This window comes from Lithobates pipiens, unplaced genomic scaffold, assembly GCF_037356315.1.
Source record: "Lithobates pipiens isolate NorthernLeopardFrog02 unplaced genomic scaffold, aLitPip1_a1.2 Scaffold_8, whole genome shotgun sequence".
Classification (NCBI taxonomy): domain Eukaryota; kingdom Metazoa; phylum Chordata; class Amphibia; order Anura; family Ranidae; genus Lithobates; species Lithobates pipiens.
Window position 1 is genome coordinate 203,700,519 of NW_027507903.1, and position 21,604 is coordinate 203,722,122.

The window sequence follows — 21,604 nt, forward strand, 5'->3', positions numbered from 1 at the left end:
CCCAAAACTCTAGCTACTGGTCTCTTAAGTTCCCAGAGGTTTACAGAGTGTTATTAAACATGGTCCTGTCCCAACTTTTTTGAAATTGGAGTTGCATGTTAATTTTTTTTAGAATGTTTTATTAAAGTATGACAGAATTTACAAAGAACACAAATACAGTGGTGAAAGACAGCCTCTCTTCCAAAAAAGCTACATATTGTTTCACATAAGACTTTAAAACAGGACACAAAACATTTACATATGTATTATGACACCTTAGCGAGAGTAGAAGGTACAGTCTAAAACAATCCATTGTGGTCAGATGGAGCTAGGTGGAGGAGGAGCTTTCTCACTTCCAGTAAAGACCATTGGGGAGTCAAACAGTAAAGTAGGGAAAATAGGTGGGGAAAAGGGAAAAGCTCAACCTGGGCAAAACTCAAGTTTAGAAGCAAGAGGGGGGTAGGTCGCGCTATGGAACCTTTAGCACAAAGAAATAAATGTGGTTTTGGTAAGAGCGGCCTCTATTAATTTCCACCCAACTTGGTGGAGCAGTAAAATGAAATAAGGGAAGAAAATAGATTTGGCGCTATACCATTTCTAACTCAAACTAAATAAATAGATAAAAATAATTTACATAAATTTTTCAGCGTGCTGGTAAGTAATAAAAATAGTAAAAATAGAAATAGAAATGAAAAATAAAAAGGTGTAGGTGCAGAACTCTACAATAATTGTTCCTATATATAGACTTGTTAATAAATATCAATAATCCATACAAAATATATAAACCATAAATAGTTATTCAAGCATGCTATTCCTTAAATTCCAATATTAAAGTGCAAGTGCCAGTGACAAAAACATGTGCCGTTATTTAAATGCACAAAAAACTAAATAAGTGTCCAATCATATTATATCTCCATATGCGCATATAAAAAATTATTAAATTAAATTAAATTAAATTATTAAAAGCATACAGCAAAACAAACGTGATCACATTTGATTGCTTGTGAGTAGTTTTTAGCTTATTCAAATAAAATTCATATTTTAAACGTATTACACCATGGATATGCCTCTTCCTTGTTATAAACGGCAAAGAGGAAGAATGTCCCTTAAAGGAGCCAGCGATAATAGACAGGAGGATAACCTCTTGGGTTTTGGGGCTCTTTATTCTGGTGACCCTGGTATACAAGTCGAAGATAGACCACCAAAAATGTTGGTTGTTCTTGCAGGTCCACCAGATATGAAGCATGGTGTCTTCAGCATCTCCACATCTTCAACACTGACTAGGCACTGAAGGAAAGATTTTATGCAATGTGGAGGTGCAGCAGTACCACAGAGAGAGTCATAATATGTTAATGTTTTTTGCAAGTTTGAATGGATTACATTGCTCAGATTTTGATCAGTTTACTGGCTTTAGCTTCCTATAAATTTCATAACTTCCTACAGTATAGGACACAGGCAAAGTAATCCTGGCTAATACCTTCAGGTGATTGGACATTATCAAGCTTTCAAAGACAGTTCTTTTTTATAGTGTCCTAAGGTGATGAAATCTTAATAAACTAGTTTATTTTCCCTTAAAATGTTATCTTCCAATTCTTTCATCAATTTATCACTGTCTTCTAATGCCACAGATAGTAGCAGTGCATCGGCACAACTTTGGTAAAACCCTGGGAACTGTATCCAGACTCTACACTGTGGGGACAGTTGCAATGTTGCTTACTCCATATTCCACACCCTACTCCATGAATACCATACAGGGGAATACCCTCACCTGTAGCTATGGCAGAGACCAGAGGGAAAGGGGCAATGGCAAAACCACAGGCAAACATTGGCTCTGCTAAAGCCCCACAAAACCTCAAGATGATGACACGCTCTTTATACCTGATCTGGAACCAATTCCAATTCTCTGTTTCCAATTTTAACTTTATTTTAGACATGCAACAAGTGGCCCACCTGAAAAAAAAGTAGAATTATCTGCATCTGTATCACAATTCTTCAAACAAATAAAGCTTTAATACAGCCATCTCTATCCATTGCTCAAAACGCCAGGCCTCTTTCCCTATTCCCATCTCTTTACTGGAGTTGTATCCTGATATTCCTGCCCTAGATGAGGCAGACACAGTAGGGAATGAAGAACTCATAGAGGCAGTATTGAAAGAAGCAATGTAAGATTTTTCTTAACCAGACTGCTGTATAATTGAATTATCTAAGAGGGACTATTATGGAAGAGAAACTCCATTTGTTGTTGCCACCATCCAAAATACAGTATATATAGAGAAATAAGTACCCCCCGCTTGGTACAAAGGGACTTTAAGGGTGAACTTCAGGGGCATGAAAGAGGCAATAGTTTGAGACGCTCTGAAACAAAAAAAAAAAAAACAGACAAAGTCTAGGCTTCCAGAAAACAAAAGGGCAAACACAGTGTCAAACATGGAAACATCATAGCTATGAAAATGTGCACATACCTATACTACATTCAAGGAATAAAGTACCGGTATTTATTAAAAAGGATTATAAGGATTGTGCTGAATGGAAGTGGAGACACATATCCAGATTGAAAAAGAGGTCACCCAATGAAGGATAAATCCTCAAGGCTCGAGAGATCCCTCACAAGGATGACCAAAAAAGGGTAAATCGCAGCAGCAAGTTCATGCAGCACAGTATATGACTTGAAATATGTGGATATCCATAACTATTTTCCATCTGGATATGTCTCCACTTCCGTTCAGCACCATCCTTATAATCCTTTTAAATAAATACTTTATTCCATGAATGTAGTATGGTTATGTGCACATTTTCATAGCTATGATGTTTCCATCTTTGACACTGTGTTTGCCCTTTTGTTTTCTGGAAGTCTAGACTTTGTCTTTTTTTGTTTTTGTTTCAGATCTTCTCTAACTAATGTCTCCTTCATGTCCCTGAAGAAGGGATTTATCTTGAATGTTGGGCTATAGGAGAAGTGCTCTTTTTCTTATTTACTATATATGGATATTATGTATCACTTCATACACGGTTGTTATCTCTGACTGTTATACTGTTTTTATGAAATACATTTTTCTCACTTTTTTTTGGAAAATATTGCATCTTCAAAAAGTTTGCCCCTTAAAGTCCCTTTGTACCAGGGGGTACTTATTTCTCTATGCTTTATAATTGAAGAAAAAGCTTCATGCAACATGATTGCTAGTAGGGAAAAACTCACTGCTAAAGCTTTGGCATTGCAGCCTGACTCTCCTCTGTCTAGCCATGCCCTTTTAGGTACAAAGGGGCCTGCAAATCTTGAAAGACATTCCCTGTTAATGAACAGTTATAATGTACAACCTATGATGATTGTGTCACTTCACAAAAGATTTTCAATCCTCTCAATATATTTACCAAACTCTACCAAACTCTCTATCCAAAAAGAGTTCACAAAAAAGCGGTTATTACTCTGGTTGATCCTGCCATCTCATTCTTAAACAAACATCCCACTGTACCTATTGAAGATGTCCCTGCTTTCAAAGAATCTGCAGATAGAAAGTATGAGACTCTTTTAAAGGCTTTTTTTTTATTCTTGCAGGCCTAGCCCTGCAACCAGCTCTTACTGCAATTTCAGTATGTAAAACTGCAACAAACTGGACTAGAACAATGAATAACCAATTTGGAATTTAAGGAATACGTTTTAACAGAGCTTTCACGGAAATTACCTTTTACTGAGCTTTGGATGCCCTAGAACATGTCATTAGCAAATTTCCAGAATGGCTTTAATCTCCATTCACATGCACAGAATCTTGTGGTTAAAAGCCTGAACAGCTGAATCCACCTGTAAAAGATGCCCCACACACCCATGAAAACTTCTGTTTGGAGAGACACTTGACCGATTGATAAAAGATGTCACAGGAGGGAAAGTTTTCACAGCGGAAGATTCCATAACCCCTCTCTTTAGCAGCATTTAACGTTGTAAAACATGGAAAAATTAATTGCATACATTTCCAAGTCTAAGCTTAGTCTTTCCTTTAAGCAAAATACTTTGCGATAAAGCCCAGTAAGACTTCCACAAAGCCATCCTCCCAGCGAAGGGGCACCCTTGCTCCTAAGGGTGAAGGGAAGGCCTTTGCAATTTGCCTCTCTCTGGATCACAGATGTCCCAGACCTTTGGGTTCAATTAGTGGTTTCAAAGGGGTTCAAAATAGAGTTCAAAGCTCTACCCCCTCACTGTTTTTTTCAGTCAGATTTTCACAATGCCCTGACCCATCTCTTGTCCCTGGGAGTTGTGGAGCTAGTACCTCCACTATTATAGTAATTTTTACCCAAATATATTCACAGTACTAAATTCCAAAAAAGGTATTCATTTTATTCTGGACTTAAAATATCTCAACAAATACCTTTGCATTTGACAATTGTACATGGAATCTGCCAAGAGAGCTATTGCCTCCCTGAGACCAGGAGAATACTTAGCAGCTGTAGACATCCATGATGAATATATGCATATGCCCATTTATCTTCCCCATCAGCGATTTCTGCACTGTACAGTGGCAGACAGTCGCCTCTTGAAGGACTAATTTCCCACCCAGCTATTTGCAAATATACACAGGACAGTCCAGATGCTACAGGCCTTCTGTTGGCCGGTCAGTTTTCAAAAATCAGCTCTCTAGCCTTCTCTACATCTGGAATACTTGTGTCTGGTCCTAGACACATGCCAAGCAAAGAGTTTCATTTCAGAAAAGAAAAGTCTTCCTTTCAGAGCCCATGATCAAGAATTAAGGTGAAATAGACATCCCACAAGGAGATTCTTCATGATAATTCTAGGTCACCTGGTAGCCTCCTTTAAATCTGTACTCTTTCAAAACATGTTGTTCCATTAAAGACCTCTCCAACAAAACATTTTTTATCAAACTGCAACAAGCATACTCCTTCTCTTGATCTGCATCTGATCCTATCCAGCCAAACAAGGAATTCCCTAACTTGCTGGATCTCCAGCCCAGCCTTGACAATGGGGAAATGCTTCCTTCTCTATCACTAGAAAGATTCCAGTATTTCAGACTGGGGAAGTGCGTTCTAGTCCTCCACGGTACAGTGAATATGGTCACCTGCACAAACCAAAATTCCCATCAACATCTTGGAGTTCAGAGCAGATGATGTCTCTGTAACACTGAACCCCCTACTGTAGGGACAACCAATCAGGGTACAGTCAAACAATGCCACTGCTTTGACTTAAATCAACTTGGAGTCTTGTAGCCCTGAAGGAAGCAAGCCAGATAATTTTATGGATGGTGATTCATGCTCCAGTGATCTCTGTGCTCCATATCTCAGGAGCAGACAACTGGAAAGTAACTTTCTCAGATGCCACTGCCCAGATCAGGGTATATGGTCCTTTCACCTAGGAATATTCAGCCCTATATGTCAGAAATGGGGGACCCCGGATGTAAACATCCTGGCCCCCATATTCAACAGAAAACTACCTCAGTTTGTGGCCAGAGCCAAGGATTCTCTAACTCTGTCCTAAATGCCCTGAAAATCTTCTGGTCTCAGTTCAGTCTAATCTATGCCTTCTCTTTTGTGCACATTCTACCTTGACTTCCGAAGAAGTTAGAGCAAGAGAAGAAGAAAGTGGTTATAATTGCACCAAGTTGGCCCAGAGGGACCTGGGCCAAACATACTCAGACAGACTGAGAGGACTCTGGGTTTCTTCCTAACAGGCAAGACCTGTTGTCTCAAGGCCCCTATTGCATCCTGCTTCTCAGTCTCTGGCTTTAAGGGCATGGTTGTTGAAGGCCAGATGTTAGGGGACAGAGAGATTTCTAAATCTGTCCAATTCCTACCTTGCTAAAAGCAAAAAAAAGCCACTTCCAGAAAAATCTACCATTGTACCTGGAAATCCTTTTTTGCCTAGTGTGAACACAGGCATCTCAATCCCACTACTTTATGTCTCCATTCTGGTCTTCATACAATCAGGTTTTAACCAGAGCATGGCCTTAAGCACTCAGGTTTTGGCCTTGTCCATTCTGTTTCAAAAGCCTATGGCTTCCCTTTGCCTTGTAAAAAAACCTTCATTCAAACTGTATCTCACAACAGGCCCCATTACAGCACCCTGTACTCCCTTGGGATCTCAAGTTGGTTCTCTCTGCCCTGCAGAAACCACCATTTGAACCCATCAGAGATAACCCCCATCTTTTCTTACAAAGTAGCTTTTTTGGTAGCTATCTTGTATGTCAGACATGTCTCAAAGTTATTTGATTTTTCTTGTAGAGGAACGTTCCTTGATTCTTCACAATGATAAGGCAGTGATAAGGTGATATCATTCTTCCACCTCAGTGAAGACACAGTCTTACTATCCTTATGCCCTGCTTCAAAGCATCCAAAGGAAATCTCTCTTCAATGCCTGGATGTAGTCAGAGCCTACTTCAAAGCAACATCAACAGAACTTCCATCAGGAAAATTGATTCCCTATTTGTGCTCTTCTCAGGGTCTTTCAAAGGACACCCTGCTTAAAAGTTTACCATCACTTAATCGATAGAATAGCTTTCACCATAATTTAAACTCAAATCTGCCTTTGTGCTCTTTTGTGCTCATTCCACTAGATCAGTGGGAGTTACCTCAACTTTCTGGTATGAGGCCTCTGTATTCCAGCTTTGTAAGGCCACCACCTGTTCTCTGTTTGTATCTTTTCAAAGTTTTACCAGGTGAAAGTCCAATCCTCAGCTAATATAGATTTTGGCTGAAAAGTTTTTTACATCAGCTCTCTGAGGTTTGGTCTGTTGAACCTTGTTGGGCCTGTTAGCACAGTTCTGTTTGCCTAGTCAATGCCCACCCTTTTCATTCATTGTATGAGGATGTCCCAGGGTCTATGAATGCTTTGCCTTTGACCTGTACAGTACACACTCCCTTTCATTCAATGGTTACTATGTATTGCTTGCTACAAAATTTAAGGACTCAGGGTAGGATTATAGGGCAGGTGCCCAGTGGAAGTGAGTTTGAAAGCTTTCCAGCATATAGTCACCTGAAGATACAAGCTTATAAGTAAGGCTCTATGAATATGTTGTCTTTGTCCTGAAGTGTATTCCAAGATATGAAATTTACAGGTATGTTAAAATTCCTTTTTTTTTTTTTTTAGCTTTATCATTTTAGTGATAAAGGAGATGTATACCTTCCTGCAGTTAACAAGCCAGAGTAAAAATGTAAAAATCCCCAACCCTGTTTTATTTTGCCCGTTCCTTCCCCCAACTTTTCATGCCATCCATTTTTTTAATAAGATAATTTAAATTATCCTAAGAAATTCAGTACTACTGGAAGGTCTGGAGATCCCAGTAAGACATCTGGGGCTATATACATAAGTCTGTGCTAATTCAGTTGAAATATTAGAAAACATATTTTTTCTTATTTTAAATTTTGAGTACAGAGTCCAGCACCTGCACTAGCATTATGGCAGGCTACACACAGCACTCGCAAGCTCCTTCTGCATCTTGATCCACAGCCTGGTAAATAGCCATTGTGCTCTGTGGCAGTGCCCTGCCATCACCCAGGCACATGCACCAGCCTCTGTACTCAGAATATAAGTCAGGTTGGAAAATAGGCTGCAAAGGCAACCCAGAAATTATGTTTACCAGAAATTTGGTGCTTAATACAGCTGACTGCAGCAAAGTCCAGGGAAAGGGTTATCCTTTACAAAATTAAGAAATGGCATGATTTTTGGATTTATGCAAACTTCTTTGTTTTAAAGAGTCAATTTTTTTTTGTTCCTCCCCCACATAAAATAAGAACTGTCACCCATCTTATAAAAATTGTCACAGTGATAATTAGGAAACAAATGGCTCAGGAATGGAAATGTTGGCCACTGGAGTTCTGCAGATATGTAAGCAGCTGATGCATGCTTCAATATACCGATGTTTGTTAAAAACTTTCAGTTCTGGATTGTATTGTAGCTTTCTTTTCATAAGTATTCAATTCAACATTTTGGATTGCCTAGATTTTAAATGGACCCTAATGCACATACACAGTGTATCACAACACATTGACATTACACCGCATAACACATACCTGTAGATGTGATCAAAATGAATGGTCTGGCTGACACGGAGGATGTAAATGAGCATAATATCCAACGTTAGCGCATGTGGATTACAGTGCAACAATATATGAAGATGTTTTATTCATGTAAAACAAAAGTCTGATCAAAAAATATTTGGATAGGTTATGAAAAAGCATTTTTTTTAATTTTTGTGCATGGGTATGCGTTATTTAAGAATTCAATGTTACCTTTATACAGAATGGTTTTGTCAATACATTGCAAGCTCTTTCCTCTGGAAAGCGAATGCTTTGAGCTTATTTCTTATGATGTGTTGAACAGTTATGTGAGAGATAAATAGTATTGACTTCATTTTAACAGTTCAGATGTTGCGGAGTGGTGTATTTGACTGACTGGCTGGAGATGACAGAGATGGATTGGCCCCCTGATTCCTGCTGTGTGAAAGAATACCCAGGATGCTCCAAACAAGCACACCATGGAGATCTTAGTGATTTGTATCAGGAGGTAGGCATTTCTAACCACATCTGATAATTTTATCAAATCTTAGATGGTCTGCAGAAAATCTGAATAAAATAACAGGCTGACTGCTTTATATATGTGGGAATACTTGATATCAGCCAGCTAATCTAATGCATAGAGCAATTATACATGAGTGAGAATTATTAATTAAAGGATTTTATTTCATTTGTAATTTAGACCTCTTGCTCTGTGTGAAGTTTATGTCAAAGTCTTTTACATGTACTATTCACAGAAGAATTCCATTAAAACAACAACATGATATCATGAACAAATAATAACTCTGAAGTACCCTGCCAAGGCAGCCACTAAGGCCTTGGAAAACATTACTCATTGGACTTTTGAGTTAATATTTGCTTATGCCACTTTAAATATGCATATTAAACTGAAATGCTGTTTTCCTATAATCAATATATGTAGACCATAGTGTCAGATGAGGTGGACAACGTATGCTTACCAATGTCAATGTCTTATCCTTTAAATTCCAACAGCAAATATGACTTGTCTTTTTGCTGTCTTTTTTCACTTGACATTTGGAGATTACTTTTCTGTGATTCCTCATTATAGCTGTCTGTATTATCAGGATTTATACAATCGGGTCTGTACTGCTTTTCACTGGTGTTTTGCTTTTTTTTTTTTTTTTTACTCTTCCATTCAAATGTTATGATTTAAATTATTTAAGTCACACTTTAGACTGCTCTGCTTAAACAGAATCCGCAAAAGGCACTTCCAAATGGATCCCTTTCTTTATATTTGCCATTTTCTAGTTTGGACAAAATCTTTAGGAAAATGGCACGTTTGCCAAGAGCAGTATTCTTGATTTTAATTGTGCCCTGGAAAACTGAAAAGGAACTAAGGCATGGAACAAATTTGTTGTGCCCTCTGACATCATTCATGTAATCAACATTTTTGAAAGCATAGTCATCCGTATTCTTGCAATGGGTAAATACTTCACCCATTGCTACCAGTGACAACACATTTTATAGCAAAGCACGAGAACATATCCAGTGAGACTTTCTACCTGGTTTTTATAGCTACATTAAAGAGGAAGTAAAGGCAGTTAAAAAAAAAAAAATGCAACCTGCAAGGCAAAGGCATAATGAGCTAGTATGCATAGCTTACTAGCTCATTATGAATAACTTACCTGAGAACGAAGCCCCCGAAGCAGTCCTCCGTCTTCATGTTCGCCGCTCTCATGTATCCTGGAGTGACTTCCAGGTCTCGCTGCTCCGGCGCTGTGATTCGCCGGAGCCGCAATGACGTCACTCCCGCAAGTAATTTTTTGTCACACTTTTTTGGAAAATTAAGACATAGAAAAAAATTGAATATTTTTACATACTGTCACCAGTGCAGCATAGCGTCATCATATAACAGGTGTGGCGTTGATCAGGGATACTGACTGGTGACAGTATGTAATAATAAAAAAATTTAAAAGCTTTATTTTTTTTTCACATTTTTTCATTGTTTTTCTTTTTTATTGTTTTTTTTTTTTTTTTTTTTTTTTTTTTTACAATTGCTGAACTGGCCAAATTAGTTTTAATAAATTTGTGCCCAGCTTAACCAATGAATTTGTGGTATTGACTAGCACAGGAGGTTTGTAGTCTTACGTGAGCTAGACAAAAATCATGGATATCCCTGTGTGTGCAGTTCCATAACAGTGGCTTCTGTTAAATGGAATGTAGGAACATTCTGTTTAACTATGTTTTGTGTTGGCTCTGAAGAATTCCTGTCTAATTTAAAACGCTAGCTGACTGGCTGTCATGCTTCTGCCTTGGCTTCAATGTTTTCTTAGTCATGTATAAAAATTCCGACTTCTATCCAACATTTATTTGCTGCATACTTATTCCTGGACTGTTAGTAGTCAGAAGTACTAAAGTGATTCTAAATTAAGAAGGTTTTCTGTATAGCAGCCCCCCTCAGCACCCTACTACTTACCTGAGGCTGATCTACCTCCAGCGATGTGTACAAGTGCCTCAGCTGTCCGGGAATCTCCCTCCTGGTTGACTGGAGACACAGCAGCAGTGCCATTGGCTCCCACTGCTGTCAATCAAAGTCAGTTAGCCAATCAGGGCTGAACCACAGCTCCATGTCTGAATGGATACATGGAGCTGCCGCTCGGTTCAGGTGCCCCCATAGCAATCTGCTTGCTGTGGGGGCACTCGACAGGAGGGAGGGGCCAAGAGAGCCGATGAGGGACCTAAGAAGAATAGGATCTTGGCTGCTCTGTTCAAATCCACTGCACAGTATAACATGTTTGTTATTTTTAGAGGAAAAATAAACAAGACTTTACAATCCCTTTAAAACTACACATAGCCAGGCAACTAGCATTTCAGAATGATGTCAGAGATTGTAGCTCCAATATGTCTCAAAACAGGTGTACTTTAAAACCATGCACATGGTTTTCAGTCTGGAGTAAAATAAACAACTAAAATAATGTGGTTGCATAAGTGTGCACACCCTATTTTAACCTCCCTGGCGGTACGATTATTTCGGATTTTAGGTGCTAAAAGCGGTACCATTATTTTGCATGAAAATTTGGCGTTTTATATTGTAGTCCTGTAATTCTTAGGAATAACTCTCTTAAATCTGTCCAAACCAGAGTCTAGCAGACATCCCGGGTATGATAAAGTTTGAAAAATGAAATCATAAATTATAATATAATAAATAACTATAAATAATTATACCAAATAATAATATAACAATAATAAAAATTATTCAATAATGTAATCAAGTCAAAAACACTGAAATTTGCTCAGTTGCAGAATTGTCACTGTCATTACTTTTCAGTATTTGATGACGGATCTCCCCACAAATCGCTATCGCTCAATTCTGCGAGTGATTACAATTTATTATCGCTGTTTTCTAGCTGGTCTAAAACCATTTTTGATGTAAAGGGACAATTTTGGTTGCTATGGACAATCTCCAGTTTCCAGGCATAAAGAACAGTTTTTATTATATAAAACTGCATGCAGAGCACTGGACAGACCACTAGGGACAAAGGGGATGTGAAATATTTACATACAGCAATGTAATGTGTAAGATTACATTATACTGTATGTATACTGTCTGTTTCACTTTTTGAATTTGGCGCCGATCTCCGTCCCCGTGCGTCGCAACGCTCGCAGGGCACGGAGATCGACTCCGTGATAGATCGAGCAAGACACGGCTCGCTCGTACAGCGGGGAGACAATGCTGGATCCGAGGGAGAAGGTAAGTAAACATCCTCCTGGATCCAGCGATGCAGTCCCGAGTCTGGCTCGGGGTTACCGCTCTTGGTATAAAAATTCCACCCCGAGACAGACTCGGGAATACCGTCAGGGGGGTTAACTGGGGATGTAGCTGTGTTCAGAATTAAGCAGTCACATTCAAACTCATGTTATGCCCTAGTTCACATTGCGGTAATTTGGCATGCGATTTTACACGTCAATATGCCCACTTTGCGGTGCCGCACCGATTCCCAAAAGTAGTTTCTCTACTACTTTTGGCGACTTCAGTATGCGATTTTAATAAACATCTGTGCAGAAACCCGCAAAGTCAGGACTAACATGTGGGAATGAAATTGTGTGAATTCAGCTGAAATCGTGCAAGTTCAGCTGAACTCGCACAATTTCATTCCCACTGTCAGTGTGAACCTAGGCTAAATATTAGTCAGTACACACCTGCCATCATTTGAAGTGCCTCTGATTAACCCCAAATAAAGTTCAGCTGTTCTAGTAGGTCTTTCCTTACATTTTCCTAGTCGCATCCTACAGCAAAAGCCATGGTCTGCAGAGAGGGATCTCATTCTTAAAAGGTGTCAGTCAGGATAAGGGTACAAAAGAATTTCCAAGGCATTAGATATACCATGGAACACAGTAAAGACAGTCATCATCAAGTGGAGAAAATATGGCAGAACAGTGACATTACCAAGAACTGGATGCCCCTCCAAAAGTGATGAAAAGACTAGAAGAAAACTGGTCAAGAAGGTTGTCAAGAGGCCTACAGCAATAATACAGGAGCTTCAGGAATATCTTGCAAGTACTGGCTGTGTGGTACATGTGAAAATCTCCCCTATTCTTCATATGTCTGGGCTATGGGGTAGAGTGGCAAGATGAAAGCATTTTCTTACGAAGAAAAACATTCAAGCCCGGCTAAATTTTGCAAAAAACACATCTGAAATCTCCCAAAAGCATGTGGGAAAATGTGTTATGGTCTGATGAAACCAAGGTTGAACTTTTTATCCATAATTCCAAAAGATGTTTGGCACAAAAACAACACTGAACAGCACCAAAAGAACACCATACCCACAGTGAAGCATGGTGGTGACAGTGTCATGCTTTTGGGCTGTTTTTTCTTCAGCTGAAACAGGGCCTTATTTGAGGTAGAGGAAATTATGAACAGTTCCAAATACCAGTCAATATTGGTACAAAACGTTCAGGCTTCTGCTAGAAAGCTGAACATGAAGAGGAACATCTTTCATCATGACAATGAGCCAAACTGTACATCCAAATCAACAAGGAATGGCTTTACCAGAAAAAGAGTAAAGTTTTGGAATGGCCCAGCCAGAGCCCAGACTTGAATCTAATTGAAAATCTGTGGGGTTCTCTGAAGAGGGCTGTGCAAAGAAGAGGGGGCAGATATTTCCAAGTCAAGATGTGCCATGCTGATCGACTAATACCCAAAAAACTCAGTGTTGTAATAAAATCAAAAGGTGCTTCAACAAAGTATTAGTTTAACCGATTGCCGACCGCCTCATGCTGATATATACCTCGGCAGAAGGGCTCGTACAGGCAAACTAACGTACCTGTATGTTGCCCTTTGAGAGGCGGCCAATCGGCAAGCTCCGTGAGTCGGGTCGCGGGTCCCGCGGACTCGATTGCCGTGGGGATACCCGCGATCGCCTCACGGGGAGGAAGAATGGGGAGATGCTAATGTAAACAAGCATCTCCCCGTTCTGCCTAGTGACAGTGTCACTGATCTCTGCTCCCTGTGATCAGGAGCAGAGATCAGTGACATGTCACACGTAGCCACACCCCCCACAGTTAGAAACACCCCCCAGGACACACTTAACCCCTACACTGCCCCCTAGCGATTAACCCCTTCAATGCTAGTGTCATTTACACAGGAATCACTGCATTTGTATAGCACTGATTGCTGTATCAATGGCTGTGGTCCCAAAAATGTGTAAAAAATGTCCGATGTGTCCGCCATAATCTTGCAGTCATGATAAAAATCACTGATCGCCGTCATTACTAGTAAGAAAAAATTATTATTAAAAATGCCACAAAACTATCCCCTATTTTGTAAACGCTATAACTTTTGCGGAAACCAATCAATAAATGCTTATTGTGATTTTTTTTTTTTTTACCAAAAATATGCAGAATATGTAAAAAGAATACGTATCAGCCTGAACTGAGGCAAAAAATGTTTTTTATATATTTTTGGGGGATATTTATTATAGCAAAATGTAAAAAATAATGTGTTTTTTTCAAAATTGTCGCTTTTTTTGTTTATAGCTTTTTTTGTTTATAGTACAGGGGTGATCAGTTCTTCCGGGGATGAAGTGGGGGCTGAAGTGGTTAAGGGTGTGCACACTTATGCAACCATATTACTTTTTGTACAGGTCACATTAAGGCCCCTTTCACACGGGACGGATCCGTAATGATCCACCCCGTGAGCATCGCTCCGTTTATCCCCGCTGAGCCGGCGATGACAGGGCAGTCCCTGCACACTGTGCAGGGACCGCCCTGTCAGCTCTCCGCTCTCCTCTATGGGGGATCGGATGAAGACGGACCGTCTGTCCGTGTTCGATGAACACGGACCGTCTGTCCGTGTTCATCTGATCCGCTCTGCAGACGGATAGAAAAATAGGATTTTCCTCTGTCTGCAGAATCGGACCATAGCGGAGATGGATGATATCAGGTGTCAGCGGATGTTCATGAGCTGACACCCGCTATCCCATAGGGATGCATGTATGTCCGTATTTCATCCGAAAACTAACATACTGTCCACATGTGTGAAAGAGGCCTGAAGGTGGAAAAAGTTCTGAAATAATTTATCTTTGTCTCATTTTTTTACATCACTGAAACCTGACATTTTAACGGGGGGTGTATACTTTTTTTTTATATCCACTGTATATCTGAAGATCGATCAATCCTGATGTAGTGATGGCCTATCTAATTTCTTGAGGCACGAAAATGCCAGAGCAGTACAAATACCTGCTAAATGACTCCTTTTTGGAAAGGTATATACCGGTAGTAAGTGGCACATTTTTTGAAGTTCTAATTTGTGTCACACTTTTTTGGAAAATTTAAAAAAATAAATAAAATAAAAAGATTTTTTGAATTTCATTATATACTGTCACCAGTGTAGTATAGTGTCATATAACTGGTGTGGTGATACTGACAGGGACACTAATTGGAGACAGTAGATAAAAAAATTTAAAAAAAAGTAAAATATTTTTACCATAGTAACACTGTACTACTTTGGAGAGGTGATCAGGATTTTTTGTAACACTATGGTTTATTAAAACAGAGAATTTTATAGTTATAAGCAACTATTTTTTCTGAATGAAAACTACTTATTCAGTGTTTACTATTGTAATTAGCTGTGATTGGCCACAGTTAATCACATGGTACAGATGGGCTATGATTGGCTATATCTGTACCATGTATTGACTGTGACCAATCACAGAGCTTATCACAATAGAGCACAATGAAAGGTGTGTAGCAAAGCCTTTCATTGTGTACAACTGTCATGTGACCTGCTGTGATTGGTTCACAGCAGTCACATGGTACCGGCAACGGGCCAGTACAGTGATCTGTCATTGGCCGTGTCCAGTGTTAAAGCTACACAATAATACTCTAGTCTTTCATTCTCTTTTTTGGTTTACCATTTCAGTTTGCCCATTATATGCCTATATGCTCAGTCCTCCTATAGATCTATCTGTCTGTCAGCAGTAAGATGTGGCTTGGTTTGGCACAAGAAGGGGAGGTCACCCTATCTCACCCTCACCCTATCTTGGCTGGAATTGTAGGGGAAGCTATACATCTTTTTTGCCTTTCTTTTTTTTTCAAATGTGTGCAGTTACTTTTGAAAAAGGCCTACATCATGCTATTTTGTAAAAACATGTGCAGCTTAACTGCTTGCTGCCCGGCCACCATCAAATGATGGCAAGGCGGTGCGGCTCTCGTTCTGGGATGCCGCCATACGACGGCATCCTAGAACAGCTGCCCATGCAGTGTTGCTAGGACACTGCGCGACCCCAATCTCTGTAAAGAGCCGTGTCCGTGGCTCTTTAACCATGTGATCGGCTGTGTCCAATCACAGCTGGTCACATGTAAACACAGAGATGCCAGTAATCGGCTCTCCTCGCTGATCAGCGACATCTCCACGCAGGGGGACATCTAGGAATGTAATCTGGACACTGATCATCAGTGCCCTGATTACAATATAGCAATATAGTGCCACCAATCAGTGCCCACCATGACCCACCAATGCCAGCAATCAGTGCCCACCAATGCCAGCAATCAGTGCTCACCACTGTCCACAAGTGCCACCAATCAGTGCCTATTAGCGATGCCAGTCAGTGCTGGCAATCAGTGCTGCCTATGAGTGCTGTCCATTAATGCCCATCACTGCTGTTGATCAATGTCCATCAGTGCCACCCATCAGTGCCCTTCAGTACCACCTATCTGTGCTGCCTATTTGTGCCCACCAGTGCATATCAGCACCTATCAGTGCCCATAAGTGCGGCATATTAGTGCCACCTCATCAGTGCCCATAAGTGCTGCCTAATCATTGCCCATAAATGCCACCACATCAATGACCACCAGGTCAGCCTATCAGTGCCTGCCTCATCAGCGCACATCAGTGAAGGCTAAAAATTACTTTGTAAATTTTTTTTGTAATTAATAAAAAAAAAAAAAAAAAAAAAACAGCAGGGATTAAATACCACCAAAAGAAAGCTCTATTTGTGTGAAGAAAATGATAAAAAAAAATTGTTTGGGTACAGTGTAGCATGACTGCAATTGTCATTCAAAGTGTGATAGTACTAAAAAGCTGAAGGGCCCTGTAGGCAAGTGGTTAAAGGCATCCCCCAAGCATGTTATTTTAGGGCTTTTTGTATTTTCTATGTTGTCCTTTAGCCCTCATTCACACATGTAGTCGCCAGGTCACACCTAAAGTCGCACTGACAGGCAACTTTGAAATCGTTCAATTTCAAGTAAAGTCGCACGATTTCAAAGTCAGATTTGATCTGAACGGGGGGCTTAAGCTGCATGAAAAGACCTTCCATCTGCTGAATAACAGTTTTTATTATTATTATTATTTTTTGGATTAATGCATATCCCTTTCTTCAATAGTTTGCCCAGTAGCCTTGAAAAGGGTAAAAAAAAAATGGGCAGTTTTGCCTCTGGTAGACTTCAGTGGGGATCAGTGCTAAGTTCAGGGTTTGCAGACCTCCCATTGGGTTTGCTGAATTTGGCTCAAACTGAACCCAGACAGGTTTGCTTATCTGTAGTTAGATAGAATAGAATTTCTCTTACAGTTGATGTTATGTAAGAGAATGTAATGAAGATTCCAGGGCCACGTATTGGGAAGTGATACAAAAATAGCAAAACTCCCCAGAGACACAGAACTACAAAGCAAATAATGGAGAGCAATACTAAGCAGGCTCATGATAACTCTCTTAGGATTAGTGTCCAATTCTACTGCAATTCATCAAATTCCCACTGTGTTCGATGGGTAGAAAATGTAGACCAAAATGAGATTTGTATTGCTGAGGTGTCTTACTGGAAATTGCTATATCCAAGATGATTGCCGGCGCCAAATGCACAAAAGGCTAGAATCACATTGTAACGAAAGTCTCACAGAAAATGCTACTGTTTGTGTAGAGAAATGTAGAATAAAAGTTTTGTAACAAAAAACATCAAAATATATTGCAGGACATGGCTTGTTTTTTCCCGATTGAACAAGATGTAGTGGAAATTGTACAGGGGTATTCACTTAGGAAATTTTTTTTAATTGCAGCAAATATTTGCCCAATTTTGGAAACAAACTACAAGTAAATAATGATGAACTTCTTACAATTTTTTTTTAAGGATATACTCGCTATTTGGCTTACAAATATATAACTATTGCAGTACATTGGAAACATAAATATATTATTATAAAGGTAAGAAAAATGTAACATTAATTTTGAAATTTGAGACACATTAAAAATATCTCCAACTAGAAATCTCCCATTTTTGTCATCTCCATCTTCTAAGTTTGCATGCAGGCCCTCTGCCATGCTGATGCCAGCCCCACGATTCTTAGTACCAAGTGAGGGTTTTAGGAAGAGGGTTCTAAAAATAGGAAGGGGACTCCACTCACTTGCTGTATAATTATGGGCAAATGGTTTTTCCGCATCTTTAGTGTAAAAAATGGTTAATGAATTTTTCATTTACTCATAGGTTCTATGAGGTGCAGGTAAACTACACACAACTAAACCCATTTGCTTTCCAGCACCCATCCCTGAGGCTCTGGTAGTAAAGAAAATTTTGAGAGGCAGAACATTTATTTGGACTGTTTATGCACTGTTTAACCACTCGCTGAGCGCTGCATGACGATATACGTCGGCACAGTGGCAGCGGCGGGCAAGTGGGCATACCTGTATGTCCCCTTTAAGAGCCAGGGATAGCCAGGACTGACAATCATGTCATGGAGCCTCAGAACGAGGAAGTTCCTATGTAAACAATGCATTTCCCCATTCTGCCTTGTGTCATGACAGAGATCACTGCTCTCTGTCACCGGGAGCGGTGATCGTTGTCATGTGACTTGAAGCCCACCCCCCCCACAGTTAGAATCAATCCCTAGGACACATTTAACCCCTTCATCACCCCCTAGTGGTTAACCTCTTCACTGCCAGTGTCATTTACAGAGTAATCAGTGCATTTTTATAGCACGGATTACGATATAAATGACAATGGTCCCAAAATTGTGTCAAAAGTGTCCGATGTGTCCGCCATAATGTCGCAGTCCTGATAAAAATCTCAGTTCGCCACCATTACTAATTAGAAAAAAAGAAATGCAAATAAAAATGCCATAAAACCATCACCTATTTTGTAGACGCTATAACTTTTGCTCAAACCAATCAATAATCGCAAATATAGCAAAAAGTACAAAAATAATGTGTTTTTTTTCAAAATGGTCACTCTTTATTTGTTTATAGTGCAAAAAATAAAAACCGCAGCAGTTATCAAATACCACCAAAAGAAAGCTTTATTTGTCTGAAAAAAAGACATCAATTTTTCTTTGGTTGCAACGTCACATGAACGCGCAATTGTCAGTTAAAATGACGCAGTGTCAAATTGAAAAAAAGGGTTCTGGTCAGAAAGGGGGTAAAATCTTCCGGGGCTGAAGTGGTTAAAGCGGAGTTCCACCCATTTTTTAGTTTATTAAAAGTCAGCAGCTACAAAAAGCATAGCTGCTGACTTTTAATAAACAGGCACTCACCTGTCCCACAGTCCAGCGATGCCTCCACCCGGAGCCTCGCTGCTCTCCCCCTCCTCTCCGCGGCACTATCATACCATGACAGCTTCACGGCCTGGCGTACACAGCGCATGCGCAAGTCGCGCTGTGCTCTGCTATTGGCCAGCCAATCCTGTGTTATGTCCCAGAAGATTTCTGGCGAGAGGATGAGTCGTCTAGGTGGCCAAAAAGAGGAAGGAGGAAGTGGGACAGGAAATCCCACTAAAAAGAAGGTACACACCCCCCCCCCCCCCAAAAAAAATAATTACATGCCAGTTGTTATCAAAACAGGTGCTTCCATTGTTAGATTTTCCCTCTGTGTTTACTCCAGTGGTAAATGTGATGGCTGGATTTGTTATTTTTTTTCTTTTTTTTTTTTTAGCCTTTTTTCTACTTTATGTTCACCTGGTTAATCCGGCCAGTAACGTGGGGGGCAGATGTGCAGGCGGGTACAGAGGGGAAACTCGTGTGTGGAGGGGACAGATGTGCAGGGGGTCATAGAGAGGAACTGATGTGAGTGTGTGGGGGGGGGGGCAGATGTGCAGTGGGATACAGAATGGAAGTGTGTGTGGGGGGGGGCAGATGTGCAAGGAGGTTCAGAGAGGAACTGATGTCTGTATGGGGGGGGGGACAGATGTGCAGGAGGGTACAGAGAGGAACTGATGTGTGTGTGGGGGAACTGATGTGTAGGGGGGTACAGAGAGCAACTGATGTGTGGGGGGACAGATGTGCAGGGGGGTACAGGGAGGAACTGATGTGTGTGTGTTTGTAGGGGGGAACAGATATCAGATATGCAGGGGGTACAGAGAGGAACTGATGTGTGTGTGTGGGGGGGGCAGATGTACAGGGGGGGTACAGATAGGAATGATGTGTAGGGGAGGACAGATGTGCAGGGGGTACATTTGGGGAACTGATGTGTGTGGAGGCAGATGTGCAGGGGGTACAGAGAGGAACTGATGTGTGTGTGTGGGTGGGCAGATGTGTATGGGGGTACAGAGAGGAACTGATTTGTATGTGTGGGGGGGGGATATGTGCAGGAGGGTACAGAGAGGAACTGATGTGTGTGTGGGGGGGGGGGGCAGATGTGCTGGGGGCACAGAGAGGAACTGATGTGTGTGGGGTGGAGGGGAACAGATGTGCATGGGAGTACAGACAGGAAGTGATGGGTAGGGGGGCAGATGTGCAGGAGGTTACAGAAAGGAAGTGATGTGTTTGTGTGGGGCAGATGTGCAGGGGGGTACAGAGAGGAACTGATGTGTGTGGGGGGGGGGGGGGAACAGATGTGCAGGGGGAACAGAGAGGAACTGATGTGTGCGGGGGGGGCAGATGTGCAGGGGGTACAGAAAGGAACTGATGAGTGTGTGGGGGGGGGGCAGATGTGCAGGGGGGTACAGAGAGGAACTGATGTGTGTGTGGGGGGAGACAGATGAAACGGGGTACAGAGAGGAACTGGTGTGTGTGGGGGGGACAGATGTGCAGGGGGTACAGAAAGGAACTGATGTGTGTGGGGGGGGGCAGATGTGCAGGGGAGTTCAGAGGGGAACTGATGTGAGTGGGGATGTGCAGGGGGGTACAAAGAGGAACTGATGTGTGTGGGGGGGGCATATGTGCAGGGGGGTACAGAGCACAGAAAGGAACTGCTGTGTGGGGGGGGGGGGCAGATGTGCAGGGGGTACAGAAAGGAACTGATGTGTGTGGGGGGAGGGATATGTGCAGGGGGGTTCAGAGGGGAACTGATGTGTGTGGGGATGTGCAGGGGGGTACAAAGAGGAACTGATGTGTGTGTGGGGGGGTCAGATGTGCAGGGGGTAGAGAGTACAGAGAGGAACTGCTGTGTGTGTGTGTGGGGGGGCAGATGTGCAGGTGGGTACAAAGAAGAACTGATGTGTGTGTGGGGGGGGGGGTGCAGATGTGCAGCGGGGTACAGAGAGGAACTGCTGTGTGTGTGTGTGGGGGGAGAGATGTGCAGGGGGGTACAGAAAGGAACTGATGTGCTTGGAAGGGGGGGACATATGTGCAGGGGGGTACAGAGAGGAACTGATGTGTGTGTGTGTGGAGGGCACAGATGTGCAGGGGGTACAGAGAGAAACTGATGTGTATGTGGGGGGTGGACACATGTGCAGGGGGTACAGAGAGGAACATATGTATGTGTAGGGAGGGCAGAAGTGCAGTGGGGGGTAAAGAGAGGAACTGATGTGTGTGTGTGGGGGGGGGGGGGGGCAGATGTGCAGGCGGGCACAGAGACGAACTGATGTGTGTGGGGGGGGGGCAGATGTTCAGGGGGTACAAAGAGGAACTGATGTGTGCAGGGGTACAGAGAGGAATTGATGTGTGTGGAGGGGGGGGATAGATGTGCAGGGGGTACAGAGAGCAACTGATGTGTGTGCGGGGGGGGGGGGATATGTGCAGGGGGGTTCAGAGGGGAACTGATGTGTGTGGGGATGTGCAGGGGGTACAAAGAGGAACTGATGTGTGTGTGGGGGGGGGGTCAGATGTGCAGGGGGGTACAGAGTACAGAGAGGAACTGCTGTATGTGTGGGGGGGGGGGGCAGATGTGCAGGTGGGTACAAAGAAGAACTGATGTGTGTTGGGGGGTCAGATGTTCAGGGGGTACAAAGA

At 41.7% G+C, this 21,604-nt stretch overlaps 1 protein-coding gene across 1 annotated transcript in view; it reads left to right on the plus strand.

Moving 5' to 3' along the window:
- TSPAN12 (tetraspanin 12) overlaps positions 1–21,604 on the plus strand; it is a 233,255-nt gene that overhangs the window by 200,527 nt on the left and 11,124 nt on the right. Inside the window, exon 7 of the mRNA XM_077472868.1 lies at positions 8,339–8,482. Coding sequence (XP_077328994.1) covers positions 8,339–8,482 — 144 coding nt within the window. The remainder of the gene's footprint in view (positions 1–8,338; positions 8,483–21,604) is intronic.